At 44.3% G+C, this 20,392-nt stretch overlaps 1 protein-coding gene across 1 annotated transcript in view; it reads right to left on the bottom strand.

Annotated features, from left to right (window-relative positions):
- Positions 1-1,203: 1,203 nt before the first annotated feature.
- YWHAQ (tyrosine 3-monooxygenase/tryptophan 5-monooxygenase activation protein theta) overlaps positions 1,204-20,392 on the bottom strand; it is a 42,386-nt gene continuing 23,197 nt past the window's right edge. The window contains exons 3-6 of the mRNA XM_068280314.1: positions 18,015-18,138; positions 9,533-9,696; positions 6,180-6,275; positions 1,204-2,077 (exon numbers count right to left, since the gene is read on the bottom strand). Coding sequence (XP_068136415.1) covers positions 2,015-2,077; positions 6,180-6,275; positions 9,533-9,696; positions 18,015-18,138 — 447 coding nt within the window. The 3' untranslated portion in view covers positions 1,204-2,014. The remainder of the gene's footprint in view (positions 2,078-6,179; positions 6,276-9,532; positions 9,697-18,014; positions 18,139-20,392) is intronic.

The following is a 20,392-nucleotide window of genomic DNA, read 5'->3' as shown; positions in this document are numbered from 1 at the left end:
TTGGTCTAGTTTCAAGCTCTATTTGCATTAAAAGAAAAAAATTCACATAAATCTGCATGAACACAAAAAAATGTGCATCTCACTGAACAACCTTAAAGAGAAACTCCAACCAAGAATTGAACTTTTTCCCAATCAGTAGCTGATACCCCATTTTACATGAGAAAGACAATGATTTTCACAAACAGACCATCAGGGGGCGCTGTGTGACTGATTTTGTGCTGAAATCCCTCCCACAAGAACCTCTGAAGACCGCGGTACTCCTGGCAAACAGCCACAATGTAACAATGTTCAGAGACAGGAAACAGCTGTTATTAGCTGTCTAACAGCCAGAGCAGCTAGAAACAGCTAAATAACCTGCCCACAGTAACAATGTCTCCATGTAATAAATGTCAGAATGTGAATCTGGGAGAGGAAAGATTTTACAATGAGCAAACACTGACTAAATCATTTATACATAATTATGGTAAAAAATGAAGCACTTTTTTTACTACATTATTTTCACTGGAGTTCCTCTTTAAGGCCCGGTTCACATATGCGTTTTTTTGTGGAGCTGGCCATACAGATCCACCCATCAGGATCAGGTAAAAACGGTCAGTTTTTACAGCCAGTGTGCTGTAAACTGTCAGTTTCTCTATTTGTTCTTATGTAGCTGCAAAACCATCTGTATCCGTTCCGCAGAGCGAAACGGTCCGGAAAATTGGGTCCTGCTGCTATTTTTTGTGCGTTCAGCGGGACAACGGAACCGTTCGGTTGGTTCCGTTTGCAAAAGCTAATGGGAACCAAACCAAACCATCATGCCAAGGAAAGGTATCTGGAAATGCGATATTCCCAACTCCATGCCTTCGACTTTTACATCTGAATTGCAACAGACGTGGTTTACAAAATGCCATTTTTATTTTCATATGCCATTTCCATAACAGAAGGGATAAAATGCACAAGGTCTTTTATCTGTTCATATGGAACTAAAATGATCAACAAAAAAAAAGCCAGCAGAGGTGTTTAAACAATAACAGAATAAAATGCAACAACTCATTACAGTAATAAATCTAAATGTTGAGGAGAAAAAAAAAAAAAAGTGGTATCCAAAGTAACAGAGGCTCCTGACGCCACTGACGTTCCAGTGTGCCGACGTGATTTCATGGCATATTACCGTGTGCACAACATGCATTAGTCACATGCTAAGTGAACACCAGGACAACTAGGCCAGGAGTGTAATGATGATTTATTGGAGTAGGCAGAGGTTTGTCAACTGAACAGCAGCAAGAAAACATGAGATTTCCACATTTGTCAGCAGCTTCTGAAAAACTTTACAGTGAAGGGCTGCAAAATAGAGAGAGCGTACATAACCTGCCAGCAGCAATTTCATTCAATCCAATAGCCGCACCCAAAATTTACAAATGGCCTTCACTTCCCCCAGAATACAAAGTTGCGCTTTTAAAGGGCGTATAAAGGAAATAAAACGCTTCGTAGGAATAAAAATATTTGTGGACCAAAAGAAGAAGAAAAAAAAAAAAAATATGGGGCAATTATTACAAACCAATTTGGCTGCAGCAGATTCCTTACACTGTACATTATCCACAGAAAAAGTAATTTGCAGAAACTGGTGGTTCCATTTTCTGTTTTAATTTAAATATCAGAAAAAAAAAAAAACTTCAAGTCCTCAACATAAGTGTCCTGTAATTACTTATGTGCAATTTTTTTTTTTTTTTTTTTTTTTAGATTTTTAACTTTTACATGAAGTGAAACCATTAATACTTTTCTACAGCAGTAACCGCACACCAAAAAAAGTTAACCTCAAAATAAAATAAAAAAAGGGGAAGAAAAACAACAAAGTAAACAAACAAACAAAAAAAAAGTAATGGAATTTTCCCAAAGCTGCAGTGTGAAGAGACTATAAACTTTATTTCCAATACACATGGATGGACTCTTAGCTATAGGAATTCCACGTGGAGCGATTAGGAATGGAAACGTGTAAAAAGGGTTGGTTTGAGGGGACAGAAGTGTCTGCTGCAGGTTAGTTGTTTTCCACTTGGTCAGCAGCATCATTCTCTTCTCCTGCAGTGTCTGATGTCCATAACTGGAAGGAAACAAAGCAACAACCTGGTTATAAAAATTGTACTACACTTTAGCCTGAAACCTAGCAGCGCTTTTCTAAGCGCTTGTGATTAGTGATGGTCAAGTAGATGCAAATTTGTATGCAAATGTATGCAACTTGAAAATCAATCGAATTTTACCTTAGCAGGATGTGATTGGTTCATTTTCAAGCTGCATAAATTTGCATCAACTCAGTTATTTGCATCTACTTGACCATCATGCTCTTGCTAATGTAATGCTATGGGAGTGATCCCATATGAGATTTAATTTTATAAAAATCATCCATAGCATTGCTTAACCACCTTAGCGTTATGGACAAGCTCAGCTCGTCCATTACCGCCAGAGGGTGCCGCTCAGGCCCTGCTGGGCCGATTTTCCTCAAATAAAAAGCAGCACACGCAGCCGGCACTTTGCCAGCTGCGTGTGCTGCCTGATCGCCGCCGCTCTGCGGCGATCCGCCGCGAGCAGCGGCGAAAGAGGGTCCCCCCCAGCCGCCCGAGCCCTGCGCAGCCGAAATAGTTCCAGACGGCGCTAAGGGCTGGATCGGAGGCGGCTGACGTCCATGACGTCACTCCGCTCAGTAAGCAAAACACGGAAGGCCGCTCATTGTGGGCTTTCATGCAGCCAACTTTCAGTTGGCTGCATGAAATAGTTTTTTTTTATTTAAAAAAAACCCTCCCGCAGCCGCCCTGGCAATCTTAATAGAACGCCAGGGTGGTTAAGAGCTTTTCAGATTACTAGCGCTTAGGATAGCACTGCTAGTGGGTCCCATGCCTTAACCTCTTGACGACCAGCTAACGCCGATTGGCGTAAACTGGTCGTCTGCGGGTTACCATGGAAACGGCCGCTCGATCGAGCGGCCTTTCCATGTCAGTTCACGGAGGGTGTCTCCGTGAACTGCCGGAGAGCCGCCGCTCGCGGCAATATGTAAACAGGCGGGGAAGAAATCCCCGCTGTTTACATCATACGGCGCTGCTGCGCAGCAGCGCCGTAAGGCAGATCGGCGATCCCCGGCCTCTGATTGGCCGGGGATCGCCGCATTCTCATTCGCCGGCATCTGTTGTAGGCGGCGCAGGACGGATCTCCGTCCTGCGCTGCCCATAGGAGGAAGGGAAACGCCGGAGGGGGACGGAGGCGGAAAATGGCTGCGGAGGGGGCTTTGAGGATTTTATCCTATTGCACATGAGAAACAGGAGGTGTGTGCACTAACCAAGCAGAACCGGCTTGCTGCACATCATTTTAAGGGAACCTGAACTGAGAGTGATGTGGACGTTTCCTTTTAACCTCCCTGGCGGTAAGCCCGTGCTGAGCACAGGCTAAGCCGCCGCGGAGGATTGCCCAGGCCCTGTTGGGCCGATTTGTAAAATTTTTTGTGTTGCACGCAGCTAGCACTTTGCTAGCTGCGTGCATAGCTAGATCGCCGCCAATTCGCCACATTAAAGGCCCCCCCCCAGACCCCGTGCGCAGCCTGGCCAATCAGTGCCAGGCAGCGCTGTGGGGTGGATCGGGACTCCCTCTGACATCATCTCAATTGTCGCCATGGCGACGGGGAAGCCTAAAAGGAAATCCCGTTCTGAACGGGATTTACTGTTTGCACTGATCGCCAAAGGCGATCGAAGGGGGTGGGGGGATGCCACTGCACAGCGGCTATCCTGTAGCTAGCGCTAGGCTAGCTACATGATTGGAAAAAAAAAATGTTAAGTGCTGCACTGCCCCCTAGCGGTTTTAATAGACCACCAGGGAGGTTAAACAGTATCAGTTGCTTGTCAGTCCTGATCTCTTTTGCTGCAGTAGTGGCTGAATCACACACCTGAAACAAGCATGCAGCTAATCCAGTCTGACTTCAGTCAGAGCACCTGATCTGCATGCCTGTTCAGGGGCTGTGGCTAAAAGTATTAGTGACAGGATCAGCAGGGTAGTCAGGCAACTGAGATTTTAAAAGGAAAAATCCATATACTTCTCAGTTTAGGTTCCCTTTAAAGTGTACGAGAGAGATAGATATATTTGGGGCTTCCTCCAGCCCCATACTTTCCGATCGCTCCCTTGCCACTGTCCTCAGTCTTCTGCAGCGCCAGTCCGGGTCCCCGACCTTCCGTCAGTCGGAGCCAATCTACACACGAGAAGTGCGCTCCTTGCTCATTTCTCCAGCAGCTGCTGGAGAGATATGTAGAGGGCACACTTCTCTTATGTCAGACTGGCTTCGACTGACAGTGCGGGGACCTGGTACTGGCGCTGCAGAAGACAGGACAGCAGCAAGGGATCGATAAGAGCGTATGGGGCTGGAGGAAGCCCCAGGTATGTATAAATCTTTATTTCCCTGAGCTTTGGTACACTTTAAAGGCACAGCATGTGCTTGCCAGAATATGCAGGGCCTAAACTAACTAGTTATAGTTTGCATTTCAGCGGGTAGGAAGATAGGGCTAGTTTGGGCAAGTCTGCAGCACCCCTGTTGAGACGCAAAACATCCTTGCTCATCAAGTACATAGTTTGTTGGACACCTGTATTTGCATTGGATTTTCAAATTAAAAATGCTGATCAATCTTAGGCAATGAAAATCTAATATATGGAAGCTCTGGGGCCATTTTCCACTAGCAATCACATTCCCGATCTTGCATACACCTAGTTCATGTGTTGCCAATGCAATTATCACACAATCTGGTGGGTATCCCAGCATGACAGTTCGTGATTTGCAAGAAAAGAAATTTTTAAATTGCCGTTTTGCAAAATTAAAAAAATTTGCATGGCTATACTGTCTACACAAATGCAATAAAAATGCAGGAGGATTGACGTTTTGCTTCCACCCAATGGAAACACACCCGTTAAAAAAAGCCAGTGTTCTTGCCCTCTGGAGGTCGCAAACCATATGCAAAAACACAAATAATTGCAGCCAGTGGAAGACCCCTGTTTAGTTGTTGCCATTAATCTACTGTAACTGGACTGGTGCTGAAAATCATAATCTCACCATCTGTAAAACTGCACAAAAGAAAAAGCGAAAGTAGCCATATTCAAGTCTAATACAGAGGTTCTCAAACTGGGTGCCGTGGCACCTTGGTGCACAGTGGCTTCCCTCCAAGTCACGGGTCCCCATTTCTCCTGCCGATCACGTCTCTCACCTGATCCAAGGGCACATGCAGCGATCAGCAGCTTCTCCGCTCACTTGGTCTTCCCTTTTTTTTTTTGAGCAGGCCATTAAAAACACGACCAGCACTAGGTGGTAGAGTGAGGGAAGAGATAGATCTCCAATTGCCGCCGGCTCCCAGGATCAGGCGAGACACAATCAGCGGGTGAGGAGCAGAGGAGGACACAGGGGACACGGAGGACACAGGGACCAAGTAAACAAAGGGGGATGAGCAAGGAATGAAAGAACACACAAGAGACCAAAAAGACAAGGGGATGAAGGAGGACACATGGGATAAATGAGAATACAGAGGGGGCGGAGGATGACACAAGACCAACTGGGACACAAGGAGGGACAAAGAAGGACATGGGACAAACGAGGACACAAAGGGAGAAGGACGATGACACAGGATACAGACATGGGGACACAAAGGAGGACATGGAACAATCAGGTACACAAAAAGGGTCAAAGGAAGACACAGGACAGAGGAGGACAAAGGGTGTGTAAAATGGCAAGTGTGCATTTTGGTAGTTTTGCAAAAAATCATCATCAAGAGTCCCTTGACCTGGAATAGTTTGAGAACAACCAATTGACAGCAAAACAGACAGTCTACCATGTGTGAAAGGACTCAGCCCACATGCTGAGTGGCTTACTGCACCACCTTCCGACATTCACAGTGCAGTGGGCGAGTTGCGGCATAGCAACCCACTGCATGCACTGCATTACCAGTAGAAGTGCAGCATATTTTTCATCGACACATTCTGTAATTTAGCTTTTCAGTCCGAAATAGTTTTAATTTAAATTTGGCAAGGTGATCAGTAAAATCAGCCGTTTTAAGCATTTCTGAATGCCGTAATGCTTAGTTAATTGAGGCCTATGCACAAAATTACAATTCTTCAGAATAGATTCCTTGCTATAAACTGAAGGATGTTGGAGAACTGTGTAATGGGAGAGGCAAAACACTTACTGTTAAGTTGTCTCTAAGCAACTGCATGATAAGGGTGCTGTCTTTATAGGACTCTTCATTCAGAGTATCCAACTCTGCAATGGCCTCATCGAATGCCTGTAAGGAAGGAAATGTCAGTGTAAAGGTCTTCTTGCAACAAACCTCTTCCAGCAGAAGAGAAAAAAAACAAACAAAAAACACAACAAAAACATCAGAACAAACTAACCAAAATGATTAAATAGAATCTGAGATGGGGAGGAAGGAAGGAGAAAAAAACAACAAAAAAAAAAAAAACATACATGGGGCTTCCTCCCAGGGCTGTGGAGTTGGTACAAAAATCTTCCGACTCCTTAGTTTTTGATACAGACTCAGTACCCAAAATTGCTCCGACTCCCTGGTCAAATTTTTACAAAGGCTATGGATTTGGTTATAAAATTGACTCCCAATGTTTATTAAAACTACCGACTCCAGGTACCCAAAACAGCTCCAGCCCTGCTTCCTCCAGTCTGACTGTTCCCTCGCCACCGTCCTCTGCTGCCTGCAGCCTCTGCAAATATACATATGTGGGCCAGTGGCTCACCCCCACGTCCGGGAACATTTAGCACTTATGCAGTAGTTCCCGGCCATGGGAGAGCAACGGGGTAGCGCACACCGACTGGACAACTTACCAGGGCCAGTTATGGAAGCTGCAGGCAGAGGATGGAAGCAATCAGGCTGTAGAAAGCCTCAAGTACGTATACTTTATTGCACCCCATCTCAGGAGTACTAAAAAAAAAAAAAAGGATAATTTTTTTTTCTCTCCTTTTGAAGTTTAAGCTTTCTTGAACATTTGACATGAGAAACATTGGCACAAATTGTACCCATCTCTGTTCATTTCTCACACTGCAAGGTTTAATAAAACCAGTGTTTTACCAATGCAAATGAGGCAGTCAGACTAGAAGTCTGATACAGAAGCAGCTCTCCTGAAGGTAATCAGAAGGCAAAACAACTGATCTGAGGGCTCATTTACACCAGAGCTGATTTCTGGCATTTTGCCACAAACAATACATTGCAAGGTAAAATGAAAGTCTATAGAATATCAGCACCTGCAAGCTTTATGTAATGTGAAGGAGCCCACACAGGATAGTGCTATATAGCAGGGCTGTGGAGTCAGTACAAAAAAAAAAAAAAAATATATATATATACGTATATACAGCTTACATCAGTACTCACTTGGGACCATTTGTCACATGCCACAACCTGAAAATGTGTTTTGGAACCATTTAAGAATCTTTTAATCATTGTAGTGATTTCTGCTCGCTCATCACTTCTCATTCCAAGTCACTCGGGCTATTTCTGACTGTAGACTGTCAGCTCTACTCAGATTTTCAATGATTTTTAAAGTTAGATAAAAGTCATGAATTGACATTTTTCTATTGGAATTTCTGCAGATGGGCTGATCATTCCTCTGCCTTGCAGTCAGTTTATTGCTATACAGCAGAGTACAAGTCGTCCCTTGACCTGCAGCATAAACTTCAGTAACGTTTTAACAGGAACATAGGAGGATAAGATGCTAACTTTGGGGACATTTACAAATGCTATATTAACAACTGAAACCATTCCATTTCAGGTAAAGTAGGAGGGTAGGTATAAAAAAAATACGTTTAACCCCTTCCTGTAATATGGACATTTATAAATATCCTATCTGTGCATTTTTGGTGCAAATAAGACATTAATACAATGCTGGCTATTCTGCCAAAGTGCACCGAGCAAAGGGGAAGAGTGTATGCCTGTGCATTTGTTCCCTTCAACCCATTGCTTGAAGTGGTTAAACTATCCCCTGAAGTAAAAAAAAAATTGTGAATTAAGCCCGTGGTGGGTGAGACAACCTGCTGCTGACACTCGTCCCCTGTCCTTTGGGCCATCAGTCAAATAATCTGAGGGGAACAGTAGCTGTGCACAAGCAAAATTGAACTGGGCGTGCACAAGTTCCAAACCGCGCAGGCCCAGAAAAAAATAAATAAAAAGTACTGGTAGTGCATGAAAGATGTGTGCAAGTGCTGTCTTTCACTGGGCATGTGCGGTACATAACTTGTGCATGCCCAGTTTAGAATAGCTTGTTCACCGGGGTGGTGAACATCTGGGAAATTGGAGAAGGAGGGGGATAGAAATGGGGAACTGAGGAACCCTGAAGACTGCAAAATTACAAATAATGGGTACTCTAGCTCACCACGTTTATAAAAGTTTCAACACAATTTAGGAGTGTTTTAAGCAGGACTGTGGAGTCGGAGGTTTCATAAACCGAGGAGTCAGATGATTTTTGTACAGACTCTACAGCCCTGCCTTTAAAGTGAACCTTAGCCAGGAAAAAAAGCCCCCTGCAGCAGTCCTGTGCCCTCACAGCCACTCACTAATCCTCTGGTCCCCCGCTGCCAGCTAGTTTGTTTTTGCCGACAGGCCCGTCAGGACTGGCCACGCGTAGCTTTTTCCGCATTCCCGACTGTAATTAGCGCTATTGCGGGCCGCAACGCATACAAAAATACGCGTTGCCGCATATCTATGCGTACGTAATGCGGCAACGCATATTTTAATAGCGCCAATTACAGTCGGGAATGCGGAAAAAGCTACGCGTGGCCAGTCCTGACAGGCCTGTCAGCACAAACGAAACTAGCTGGCAGCGGGGGACCAGAGGATTAGTGAGTGGCTGCGAGGGCTCAGGACTGCTGCAGGGGGCTGGTAGAAGCCCCAGGTGAGTAAAATTTTCTGGCTTAAGAGTCCCTTTAACCTCTTGCGGACACACCTAGTGACCAGGTTTTTTTTTTTTTTTTTACAATTCTGCACTCTGCAGCCTTAACAGTTTATTACTCGGCCATACAGCTGTCAAATTAATTTTACTTCCTTTTCTGCTCACCAGCAGAGCTTTCGGTCAGTGGTATCTGATTGCTGCCGCGATTTTTTTATTTTTTATTATAATAAAAAAAATAAAAAAATAAAAAAAGAATTCTCTTTCATGTTCCTCACATCTTCACTTGCTCCCACCAGAGATCCACTCATTGTGATCACCTCTCATAGGCATTGGCCTATGAGAGGAATCAGATTGTGAGCCACTCGAAGAGACAAAGCTGTCCCCCTACCGCGCTGCACTAAATCGCAGCACTGTGCAAATGGAAAAAAAAAAAAAAAAAAAAAAAAGCTCTGATCACGGCTGGCAGGCTGTTTAGAGTGGAGCTCCCTAACTTGGCGAGGATGCGTGCACATCTGTTAGGGCATTCCCCACTAATCTCCACCCACAGCTCAACGCCAATTGGCTCTGCAACCGCTCATCAGCGTTAGGTGGTCACAGAGTAGCTAAGACAGTATTTATGTGCGACAAAAATATTCATATAGATACTTACAGTCTTTGCCAGTAAACAGGCCTTTTCTGGACTATTAAGAATTTCATAATAGAATACGGAGAAATTTAGGGCCAAGCCCAGGCGAATAGGGTGCGTTGGTTGCATCTGCTGCTTGCTGATGTCAAATGCTTGTTGGTAAGCAGCTTGTGAATCTTCTATTGTTTCTGTTAAGAAAGGAGAAAACATGGTAACAGGCTTTAAGCAAATTTCCCGATCGCGACAGGATATTTTACAAAAACAGAACAAAACAACCAAAAACACACAAACAACTCATAATGTGTCTCAAAACATGGTATAATAAAAGCTATCCTGATCTAGCCTTTATTGTCTTAAAGGACTTCCGAGGCCAAAAATAAAATCACACTGTACCTTTTTATTATCATAATCCACGGAGGACGTCCTGCCCGTCCTCCGCTCCTTTCCGCAATCAATGCAGGTTTTTCCATTTCCCTATGGCTTGGCCCGACCCCACCGAAGGGGTCGCATCGATTCCACCTGTAAGATGGCCGCCGCCATGCTCCGCGGCTGCGCAGTACGCTTTGCCGCCAGCGCGGCTGCGCAGCCTATTGCCCTACACTTGGGGAGCATGCCGGGACCTAATACGTGGCGGAAGGCGGGCAATAGGCTGCGCAGTCGCGCTAGCGGCAAAGCGTACTGCGCAGCCGCGGAGCATGGCGGCGGCCATCTTACAGGTGGAATCGATGCGACCCGTTCGGTGGGGTCGGGCCAAGCAATAGGGGAACGGAAAATCCTGCATTGATGGCGGGACGGAGCGGAGGACGGGCAGGACGTCCTCCGTGGATTCTGATAATAAAAAGGTACAGTGTGATTTTATTAAATTTGGCCTCGGAAGTCCTTTAAGTTAAAGCGAACCTTAACTGAGATGTTGCCTTCTAAAACACCAGTTGCCTGTCAGTCCTGCTGATCTCTTTGGCTGCAGTAGTGGCTGAATTACACACCTGAAACAAGCATGCAGCTAATCCAGTCTGACTTCAGAGCACCTGATCTGCATGCTTGAGGGGCTGTGGCTAAAAGTATGAGGGCCTGTTTCCACCATCACGAATTCGTATGCGTTTGCCGCATGCAAATTCGCATAGCCAATAAAAAAGTGTGACTGTTTCCACTTGTCAGGATTCCTTTGCGTTTTTCTGTGCAGAAAAAAAAATCTGCACGGCAGAGCCATCAGAATTTGCATACCGCTACGCGAATCGCATACAATGTATTTAATAGGGAATTTCGCATGCGGCAATGGTATGCAAATTTTCATGCGAATTCGCATGGAATCAATGGAAAAACAGGCACTGCTATGGTTAAATTCACATACATTGTCGTCCAGGCGAAATCGTATTTGAATTTGCATGAAAATTTGTATACAACCGCATGCGAAATTCGTATCAGCATGCAAATTTTTACCATGGCGACTCCCACCGCACAAGTGGAAACGGGCCCTTAGAGACACTGAATCAGCAGGAGGGTCAGGCAACTGGTATTTTATAAAGGAAAAATCCATATCCTTCTCAGTTTAGCTTCCATTTGAGTCCAAAGGGTAGGTTAGGAAGTCTGAGTTTAGAATGTGCGGGCCAAATAGATATATTTTCTGTGTGAATCCTTTCATATTTAGGAATACTAAATATATCAAATAGTATGGTTTATATAGTGATCGGATAAACATTTTCATTCTTTTATATAGAAAGATAGAAGCTGAAATACATATCTAATATCAGATATTAGCATATACAGAAGGATTCTAAGATGTTTCTGCAGACCAAAAACCCAGCATGTTTGTTAAACTGAATGATTAATTTTGCTGACCAGACAGGTGATGACAGCCTTGTAGAATAGCTGGTCCTGGCTGGTTGTGTATTCACAAGCATATGTTCTGTATTGAAAGGATTAGCAATCATAAAGTATTGAACTTGAAGAAAGTAAGTGTCAACAGTAATTTGTACACTGGATTGAGGTCAAGGGTTATTTATTCAGTTTTTGTAATATTTTCAGATCATGATGTTTAAAGCAATAGTGCCGTCTACAGGCAATTGTGAATATTGCATGTTAAAAAGTAAATATTCAAATGAGCCAGTGATAGTGTAAGTAGAGATACACCCTCCAACTCCAGTTGGATAGAGTTTAATCCCCGGGGTTGAGTTTTAGATAGAAATGAGGGATAAATTGGGAGACAGTCACTGCAGGACACTCACCCATACAAGCATCACCTGGATACACCTAAGAAGGCTCCAGAGGGAGAGATTGGGGTGACACCATAGGCCTGGCAGGATCCCATATTCCATACGATTGGTAAATATGAACTTTATATTAAAAGCCAATGACATTATCTGCTTGGATATTCGTCGATTCTATATCTTGTATAGTCATACCTTAAACATTGACCTTCCCGGCATTGCAAACTGGGAATAATCAGTGTATATAATATATACAGATCAGGTCATTTACAGTATGTATTCCTTTGTTTACAAACTAGATTTTGCTTTATGATTAAGAGTTTGCAGTAAAGTAAAATGTATGCCATGTTCTGTTTGCACATTGAGTTTTTAGATTGGTCAGATCACTTTCATATTTTTCCCTTGGCTTCAAAATAGATGGTGCATTATAATCAAGTGATTGAAAAAGTAAAGTGTATGTCATCTTGTGGTTGCCTTGCTTGTGATTTATGGTCTCTATTCTGATAAATGTATATATAAATAATTTGAAAAAAAAAAAAAAAAAAAAGTGTTCCACATTTTTCACTCATTGTTCCAATTGATTGAGAAATCTCAGAGTTGGGCATATGATATTTAGGACTCCTCCCGTTTAAGGAGCCTTACATTTTTTGTATAACCTTTGGTTATAGTTTGTGTGACTTATCAAAAGTATGTGTAAATTGCCTGACAGCATGTAGCCCCACCCCATGCTAAAGTCTATTGGAAATAGTTAGGCAGCCTATAGATCCCTCTCTGATCAGATTTCCAGTGTGATTAGCTCACCACAAATTGATTTGAAGGAGTATGTATTCCTTAAAGTGGATCCGGAAAAAAAAAACTATACCAAGTAATTGGTCTTCACATATTAAAGAGGCACTTATCGTGACCTTGAGACTGTACTGCGTGTACCCCTAGTTATTGCCTGAGGAAGCAGGAATATACCTGCGAAACGCATTGCATGGTTGTCTGGAGTATATAAATAAACCTGTTAAAAAGCTGACAGTATCTTGTCTACTTCAAGGAGGCGAGTCCACCACCACCTCCTGAGGAATGTTAAACTTTAGTACCCTTTAGCCTGCTGGCGCCTTGGTTCACCCAATTACATATTAAACAAAATTTATGCAGTTTAGGACTGGTTCAGACTAACGTCTGAACCAGCCCGTGGCGTCGCGTCTGGGGCATTGCGGCGGCTGCGCGTTCAGGCTTTCAGTAGCCTTCGGTCGCGTTTAACATTTAACAGTGGCTCCAGGTACCCTTTTGGTTTCATTTGATGTAGAATCATTATATACCAATATTACACATCAATGGGCTCTTAAAACAATGACTTATTTTCTTGATATGGAAAGTAATCAGCAAGGAGATTTGAGACGATTACTTGTGGGCTTGGCGGATTTCGTCTTGAGCCACAATTATTTCCTCTTCAATGGACAGTTCTTCAAACAGACGTGCGGTGTAGCCATGGGCGCAAAATGCGCTCCGTCCATAGCTAACCTGTTTCTAGGTTTCTGGGAGCGTGAAGTAGTTTTTGGGCCCCCCTTTGAAGAATTCCAGCCACATATCTTGGGATGGCACAGATTTATTGATGACATCTTTATGTTGTGGGGGGGTTCCCAGGAGGATTGCACTAGGTTCCTAGCTGCTCTAAATAATAATACTATGAACATTCATCTAACCAGCCATATTTCATCTACAGAAATCGATTTACTCGATATCAAGATCAGGATTAGTGCGGAGGGTCAACTCAGCACGGATCTCTTTCGTAAGCCAACATCAGTGAATTCTCTATTACATTATCAAAGTGCGCATACTAAGTCCCTTCGTGATAATATTCCAACTGGTCAATTTTTGCGAATACGTCGTGTTTGTTCAAATATTAATGACTTTTCTACACAGGCACGGGGACTGACGGATCGGTTCAAGGACAGGGGCTATCCCAGGAAGGTTGTTTCTCAGGCATATCGAAGAGCTAAAGATATGGACAGGTCTTCATTACTTCATCAGGCATCAAAATCATCTAATCAGCTGGTAAGATTGAGCACCACCTTCAACAACCAATGGAGAGATCTCTACAGGATCCTTAATAAATCTTGGCCGACTCTTTTGTCTGATACAACTATTGCTAGATTTATCACTCCTAATGCCTCTATTACAGCTAAGAGATGTCCTAGCTTAAAAGACAGATTATGTTCAAGCCACTTTGTCGAAGGAAAGAAGAAATGCAGAGGACCTTTGAAAGGTAGCTATCCATGTGGGGAATGCAATGTATGTGTTTACATGCATCCCCAACGGGTTGTCCATGATACCTATGGGATTAGACAGTTCCACCTACATGGATATGTTAATTGTAAAACCAGGGGAGTAATATATACCTTGACTTGCCCCTGTGGGAAGATATATGTTGGGCAAACCAAAAATATGTTGAAAACCAGGATTCAACAGCATTTATCCAAGATTAGACTAGCTAAGCGTGATCTAGAGAATAATCAAGTATTAACATCAGTGGCATCCCATTTTCTTGCAGAACACTGTGGCAATGCAGCGGGCCTACGGGTCTGCGGCATTGACCAGATCAAATTAGGTTTGAGAGGTGGTGATTTGGTAGCCACTTTGCTTAAACGTGAGGCCAGATGGATTTACCAACTCAAGAGCATGGCCCCGCAAGGTTTGAATGAGGAGATCGATTGGACAGGGTTCTTGACATAATGGATATACCTATATATCATCTTTTCATTCATTCCTCACCTAATTTTCTTCAACACAGGTATAGGGATGCTACGTCGATATCTGATCTTTAGATATCTGGACATAATGTTTTGGCCAAGTCAAATTGCTGTTGTACACTGTATATTGAGTGATACGTACATGTGTGTCCTATGGATATTTATATACCTACTGTGTTTGATGACCAATAATGTATTCTTTCCATATATTCCTATGTAGATCAATGTATTCCTGTCTGATGCTCATTTTGATGTATGGACGTTTTTGGGACCTTGCCTAGGACCCTCTTTTGTGCTATGGCTATATGCCTTATGCCTGGACCTTTTTCGAACATCATATGGACTCAAGATTGCTTATACACACCTCTTGGACTGTTTACTTGGTCAAATGAGACCTTTTGGACCTATTGCCCCCCTTTTTGAACTTTTGGACTGCCTGTCCCTTTAAATATTTGTATGAAATGTACAATCAGTTACCTTGCCTCCTTTGGACCCCAGTATTTCCACACTTGAACCCCCTCTTTGTTAAGAGTTGTAAAAAAATCCTTATATATTGTTATGCATGGATAATGAAATAATAACATTTTTTTTAAATGTATGTACTTTATCATCAAGCTATTAAGTATATTGAATTATGTGTATGATTGTATTGTCAGCTTAGCCATTGTGAGCGGCTTTGGGTCTGGCTCCCTCTGGTGTTTACTCTCTTGCTCTCTGGTGGCTGTCTATCCATCTATTGTCTCCAGGTTTGCCTGCTCACTATTGGCTGATGGCTATGACTCACCTTCCGGCATCTGCCGCTTGCGCTCCAGCGTGGTCCTCACTTCCTTACTCCTTACCTCGCTCTACCTCCCCTTCCGCGTTGTCACTTCCGGTGGACGCGTGGAGACTTCTGGGGCGCACGCCCGCTCTCCATCTCTTCTATTTAAACGCCGATCTGGCGTTTGTCAGCATGGTATCCCTCTCCTCCCAAAGCGGGGTGACGCCCGCGGAGCTTGCGGGACTGTCTTGAAGGGACTCCCTCATATCTGCAGCTGCACTGTTCCAGCCTCCTTGGTATACCCGGGCTAAGTATTTCTCCTTCATTTTTTTCACTTCTCTTTTCTCTATGCACTCCAGAATATAGGCTGCCTCTGGGTGATTGGTTTATATAGCAGCCTCCTTGCTCATTTTGCACATGATATATGTCAGTATTGACAACTTGCACGTTACACTATATATGTATTAATGTGTATGTATTTGTGTTTATTTGTATATGTTGCACTTTACTGAACCCGGGTTCAACCTTTTGTGTGCTCTATTTAGATGCACACTGAGGCAATTATTTGGGCATATATTGCCATTGTCTTGTGATATATATGGTGGTTTCATAACCTTACTTTTCATCACCTATATGGACATGATTGTTTGCAGCTGCTACTACATACGACCATTCGGTCGGTTTTAATAGTTTTTATCTATGTTTTTGACACTCCAATATGTCATATGTATTTGTAGTTATATATACAATTTGTGAATAAACTTTGTTATACTTTTGAGTGGTGCTAGTCATATGGGCTTTCTTTCTCTTTACTTTTGCATCTGTTTCCTTTGAGCCCTAGCACACTCTCTTTCTAGTGTTGCGGACAATACATCACTTTTGCTTTGGTTATAGTTTGTGTGACTTATCAAAAGTATGTGTAAATTGCCTGACAGCATGTAGCCCCACCCCATGCTAAAGTCTATTGGAAATAGTTAGGCAGCCTATAGATCCCTCTCTGATCAGATTTCCAGTGTGATTAGCTCACCACAAATTGATTTGAAGGAGTATGTATTCCTTAAAGTGGATCCGAAAAAAAAAAAAACTATACCAAGTAATTGGTCTTCACATATTAAAGAGGCACTTATCGTGACCTTGAGACTGTACTGCGTGTACCCCTAGTTATTGCCTGAGGAAGCAGGAATATACCTGCGAAACGCATTGCATGGTTGTCTGGAGTATATAAATAAACCTGTTAAAAAGCTGACAGTATCTTGTCTACTTCAAGGAGGCGAGTCCACCACCACCTCCTGAGGAATGTTAAACTTTAGTACCCTTTAGCCTGCTGGCGCCTTGGTTCACCCAATTACATATTAAACAAAATTTATGCAGTTTAGGACTGGTTCAGACTAACGTCTGAACCAGCCCGTGGCGTCGCGTCTGGGGCATTGCGGCGGCTGCGCGTTCAGGCTTTCAGTAGCCTTCGGTCGCGTTCCGATGCGGTCGCGGTTTTTTTTCCCCTAGAGGAACATTAGCCGTCGCGGTTGGCCGCTCCCTGGAAGCAACAAGTCACTTCCAGGGGCAGCTCGAACGCTAACGAAAATCAGGACGCGAACGCCGCGTTCGGGTAAAAGCACGCAAAAGCTCGGTGTAAACGCACCCATTCACTTGAATGGGAGCGTTTACCGCGACGTTCCAAACGCTTGCGGTAAACGCTCCGCAAGTGTCCGTCTGAACCAGCCCTTACATAGTAAAAGCAATTGCAAACAGCTTTATTAGCATTTTATAGTTTCTACTTCTTACAAAAATCAGGGCAGCCATATTCCTCTCCTCAATAGCATACATCTCCGCCCCTCTCCTCCCCCTTGCCTGTGAAATCCCTTCTCCCCTCTGCCTTAGAAAAGACAATTGCCTCTGAGCAAAGTAGATTACAGCTCCATCCAAACTTGACAAATCCCCACTGAACAGCTGTTTGTATAACACATCAAATATATGTAATTTTACGGTGGGCCGTTGTAATTATTTCTCCTCTTCCTAACAGTGAGCATCACGTGGTATCCACAGTCATTCATATTCTACTCGCCGGTGAAGGAAGAGTGGATGGCTGTGGTGGAAGGAGGCTGCAATGGAACTTCGGCTGTTTTGCGGGAGGATCGAGCCACCGACCCCCCCCCCCCCCCCCGGCAGCACAGTTGCAAGTGTCCTGCAGCATCTATCTGCCCAGTTCTTCCTATACTAGCAAGTAGAATATGAATGAAGACGCCCAAAGCACAACCACCCACGCTTCCTTCACCGACGAGTATGTTATGAATGAAGTTGGCGCGATACAACCTGATGCTGTGAGCACACTGTTAGCATTTGAAGCCGCTCGCTGGCTACGCCCCTCCTTACGAGTCTGCACCTCCCTCCCCACGAGGTGTTCCCATAAGCACTTGCAAGCTAGAACACTATGGCGGTGAAAAGCGCACGTGATCATGCGCAAACCTTCACTTATCACTCAAAGAGCGGCAGTTTGCGTGACAACTGCTGTGATAGCACATATTACGCTATAGTGAATCAAGCCCTTTGAGTGCTAATTTCATATCTGGCAAGCCAAATATTTAGGCAACATCAGGGGGCTCCCATACACAGATTCTCACCAGAAGCGACCTTTATCAGCCTCCTTGGCAGAGTTTAGCCCAGTGTGTGTGTCACGCTATGTGTGCACAACGTTGATCTTTTGAGTGAAAAATCAAATTGGGAAATAAAGATCATTTTATCATGGTCAGGTCATCAGTGTGCCTCTGGCAATTAAGAAGGGAGCAGCCTAGAAACAGAATACTCACGGGCTCGCTCGTCCTCTGTTGCCACCTCAGAAAGGTATCGGTAGTAGTCTCCCTTCATCTTAAGATAGAAAACCTTACACTCTGGTTGTGTCGCTTTTGGGATCAAAAACTTATCAAGCAGGTTCTGAAAGAGAAAAAAAGAAATAAATGAATCCCGGGCCACATGCAATGTACTGTATTAATACATATTAAAAAAAAAATTGCACAAGGATGACAGCTTCCAAATTCTGCAAGCATCAAGTCTGACGGTGCTGGGAGCGGCTTTGAGGCACTACTGGCTGTAGTACTCTGGACATTCCTGAAAGGAAATGGGCTGTTTCTATTTATCATACATGTGACAAGACTGCTTTAGCTATGCAGCACTGAGATCAGGAATCTAGCAACAGAAAATATGCAGTCTATATGCTTACATTAACAATATGACTGTTTGGCTACATTTGCCTTGGATGTTGCATGACAACAACATTTCAGTTTCTGGCTTTGCTCATATGGTTGTATGCAGCATACTCATGAAATGCCTGTTAATAGCTTGCTCTACTAACCTAAAACTTCATGTGGCGCTGCCAACTCAGTAAAAAACAACGAACTCTTCGCACACTCGCATGCAAATGTTCAAGCAAACACATTCACAGATTCACTCATCCAGGCACCACTGTTATCCCTACAGCCAAGTTAAAAGCCGGGGGTCTTAGTTCACAGAAGAATGCATTCTTATGCATAGTCAGCTACACTACCCAGGTAAACGTAGGTGTCCTAACTCTGGCCCTGTAACATGCATAGGGTTGAAGGAAGTGTTTGTAGTCACGTGACGACTTGAAACAGCGTGGGAGGCGCTGTGGAACGGATGAAGATGCATGCTACGCAAGTTTAACACACACACACACACTAATTGAGGATGAAGTCAGACTGAAACCCATTCGGATTTAATCCGTTGCTCATCCCTACCAGTAAATTTTAGCTGCTCAACATCAGTGGATCATACAAACCATTTTGCTATAGGGCCGATTTCCATTGATGAGCGTACGTCCAAATCCCTGTAGCCATGTACAGCTATAGAGATTTGTGTGCATGCTGCTATGATATCACGCCAGCATGAGATTCGGACGGAAGGGCTATTGGTGGAGTAGGCAGCATTTCCCCACTCAAACTGCTTGCTGGGAAACACTGCGGATTCTGCAGCAGTGGAAATAGGCCCTTAGCGACAATAAAGGTAGCCATACACTGGTCGATTTGCCATCAGATTCGACCAACAGACAGATCCCTGTCTGATGGAATCTGATCAGAGAGGGATCGTATGGCTACCTTTACTGCAAACAGATTGTGAACCGATTTCAGCCTGAAACCGATCACAATCTGTTGTGGTGGTGCTGCCGCTCCCCCCGCCCGCATACATTACCTGCTCCGCTGGTGCGACTGCCCCCGGTCGCCGCTCTTCTTCTCAGTCTCCGCTCTGGTCTACTCTGGTCTCCGGCATGCTTCCCTTCTTCCTGTCTGGGGGATGTTTAAACCGTAGAGCGCCCTCTACTGTTTAAACTTCCTGCCGGGACAGGAAGAAGGGAAGGATGCCGGAGGAGACAAGACCAGAGCCGATACGGAGAAGAGCGGAGACCCGGGAGTCGCGCCGGCGGAGCAGGTAATGTATGCGGCTCTATTGCGTTGGTCGTCGGGCACTCGAACGCCGCTAGCGATGCGCTCTTTACCCGCGGGCGATCGACGGATATTTTCCGCACGGCGCGATCGGACGGAATGGATCGAAATTCGGCGTGTAGCGTGAACGATTGGCAGCAGATTCGATCCCAGTGATCGAATCTGCTGTCGAAACGGGCGCAAATCGGGCCAGTGTATGGCCACCTTTAGGGATGAAAATTAACAGGGAAGCTGTAAGGCAGTGGACATGAAACTGATAAGTTTCCAAAGGTTTTAGCGCCAATATCAATACAATCATTTCATCGCACGGAGAAGATCTTGATAAATCAGCAAGCAGTGCACAAGCTCCACAGATTTTCATGCTGAAATCTATTGACAATCTGTGTACAGTGTGTGGAGGGATTTAATCATTTATATCCCTCTCTGATCACAATCCGATAAGAGAATGATCTGTTGGCCACATTGACCAATGCATGGCAGGCTTAAAGAGAACCCGAGGTGGGTTTGAAGAATATTATCTGCATACAGAGGCTGGATCTGCCTATACAGCCCAGCCTCTGTTGCTATCCCAAACCCCCCTAAGGTCCCCCTGCACTCTGCAATCTCTCATAAATCACAGCCACGCTGCTGACAAATAGCTTGTCAGAGCTGGCTGTGTTTATCTCTATAGTGTCAGTCTGCTGCTCTCCCCGCCTCCTGCAGAACTCCAGTCCCCGCCTGTGTCCCTTCCC

Source organism: Hyperolius riggenbachi, chromosome 4 (assembly GCF_040937935.1).
Source record: "Hyperolius riggenbachi isolate aHypRig1 chromosome 4, aHypRig1.pri, whole genome shotgun sequence".
Classification (NCBI taxonomy): domain Eukaryota; kingdom Metazoa; phylum Chordata; class Amphibia; order Anura; family Hyperoliidae; genus Hyperolius; species Hyperolius riggenbachi.
The sequence above is the reverse complement of the archived record's forward strand: the minus strand, read 5'-3'. Positions and strand labels throughout refer to the sequence as shown.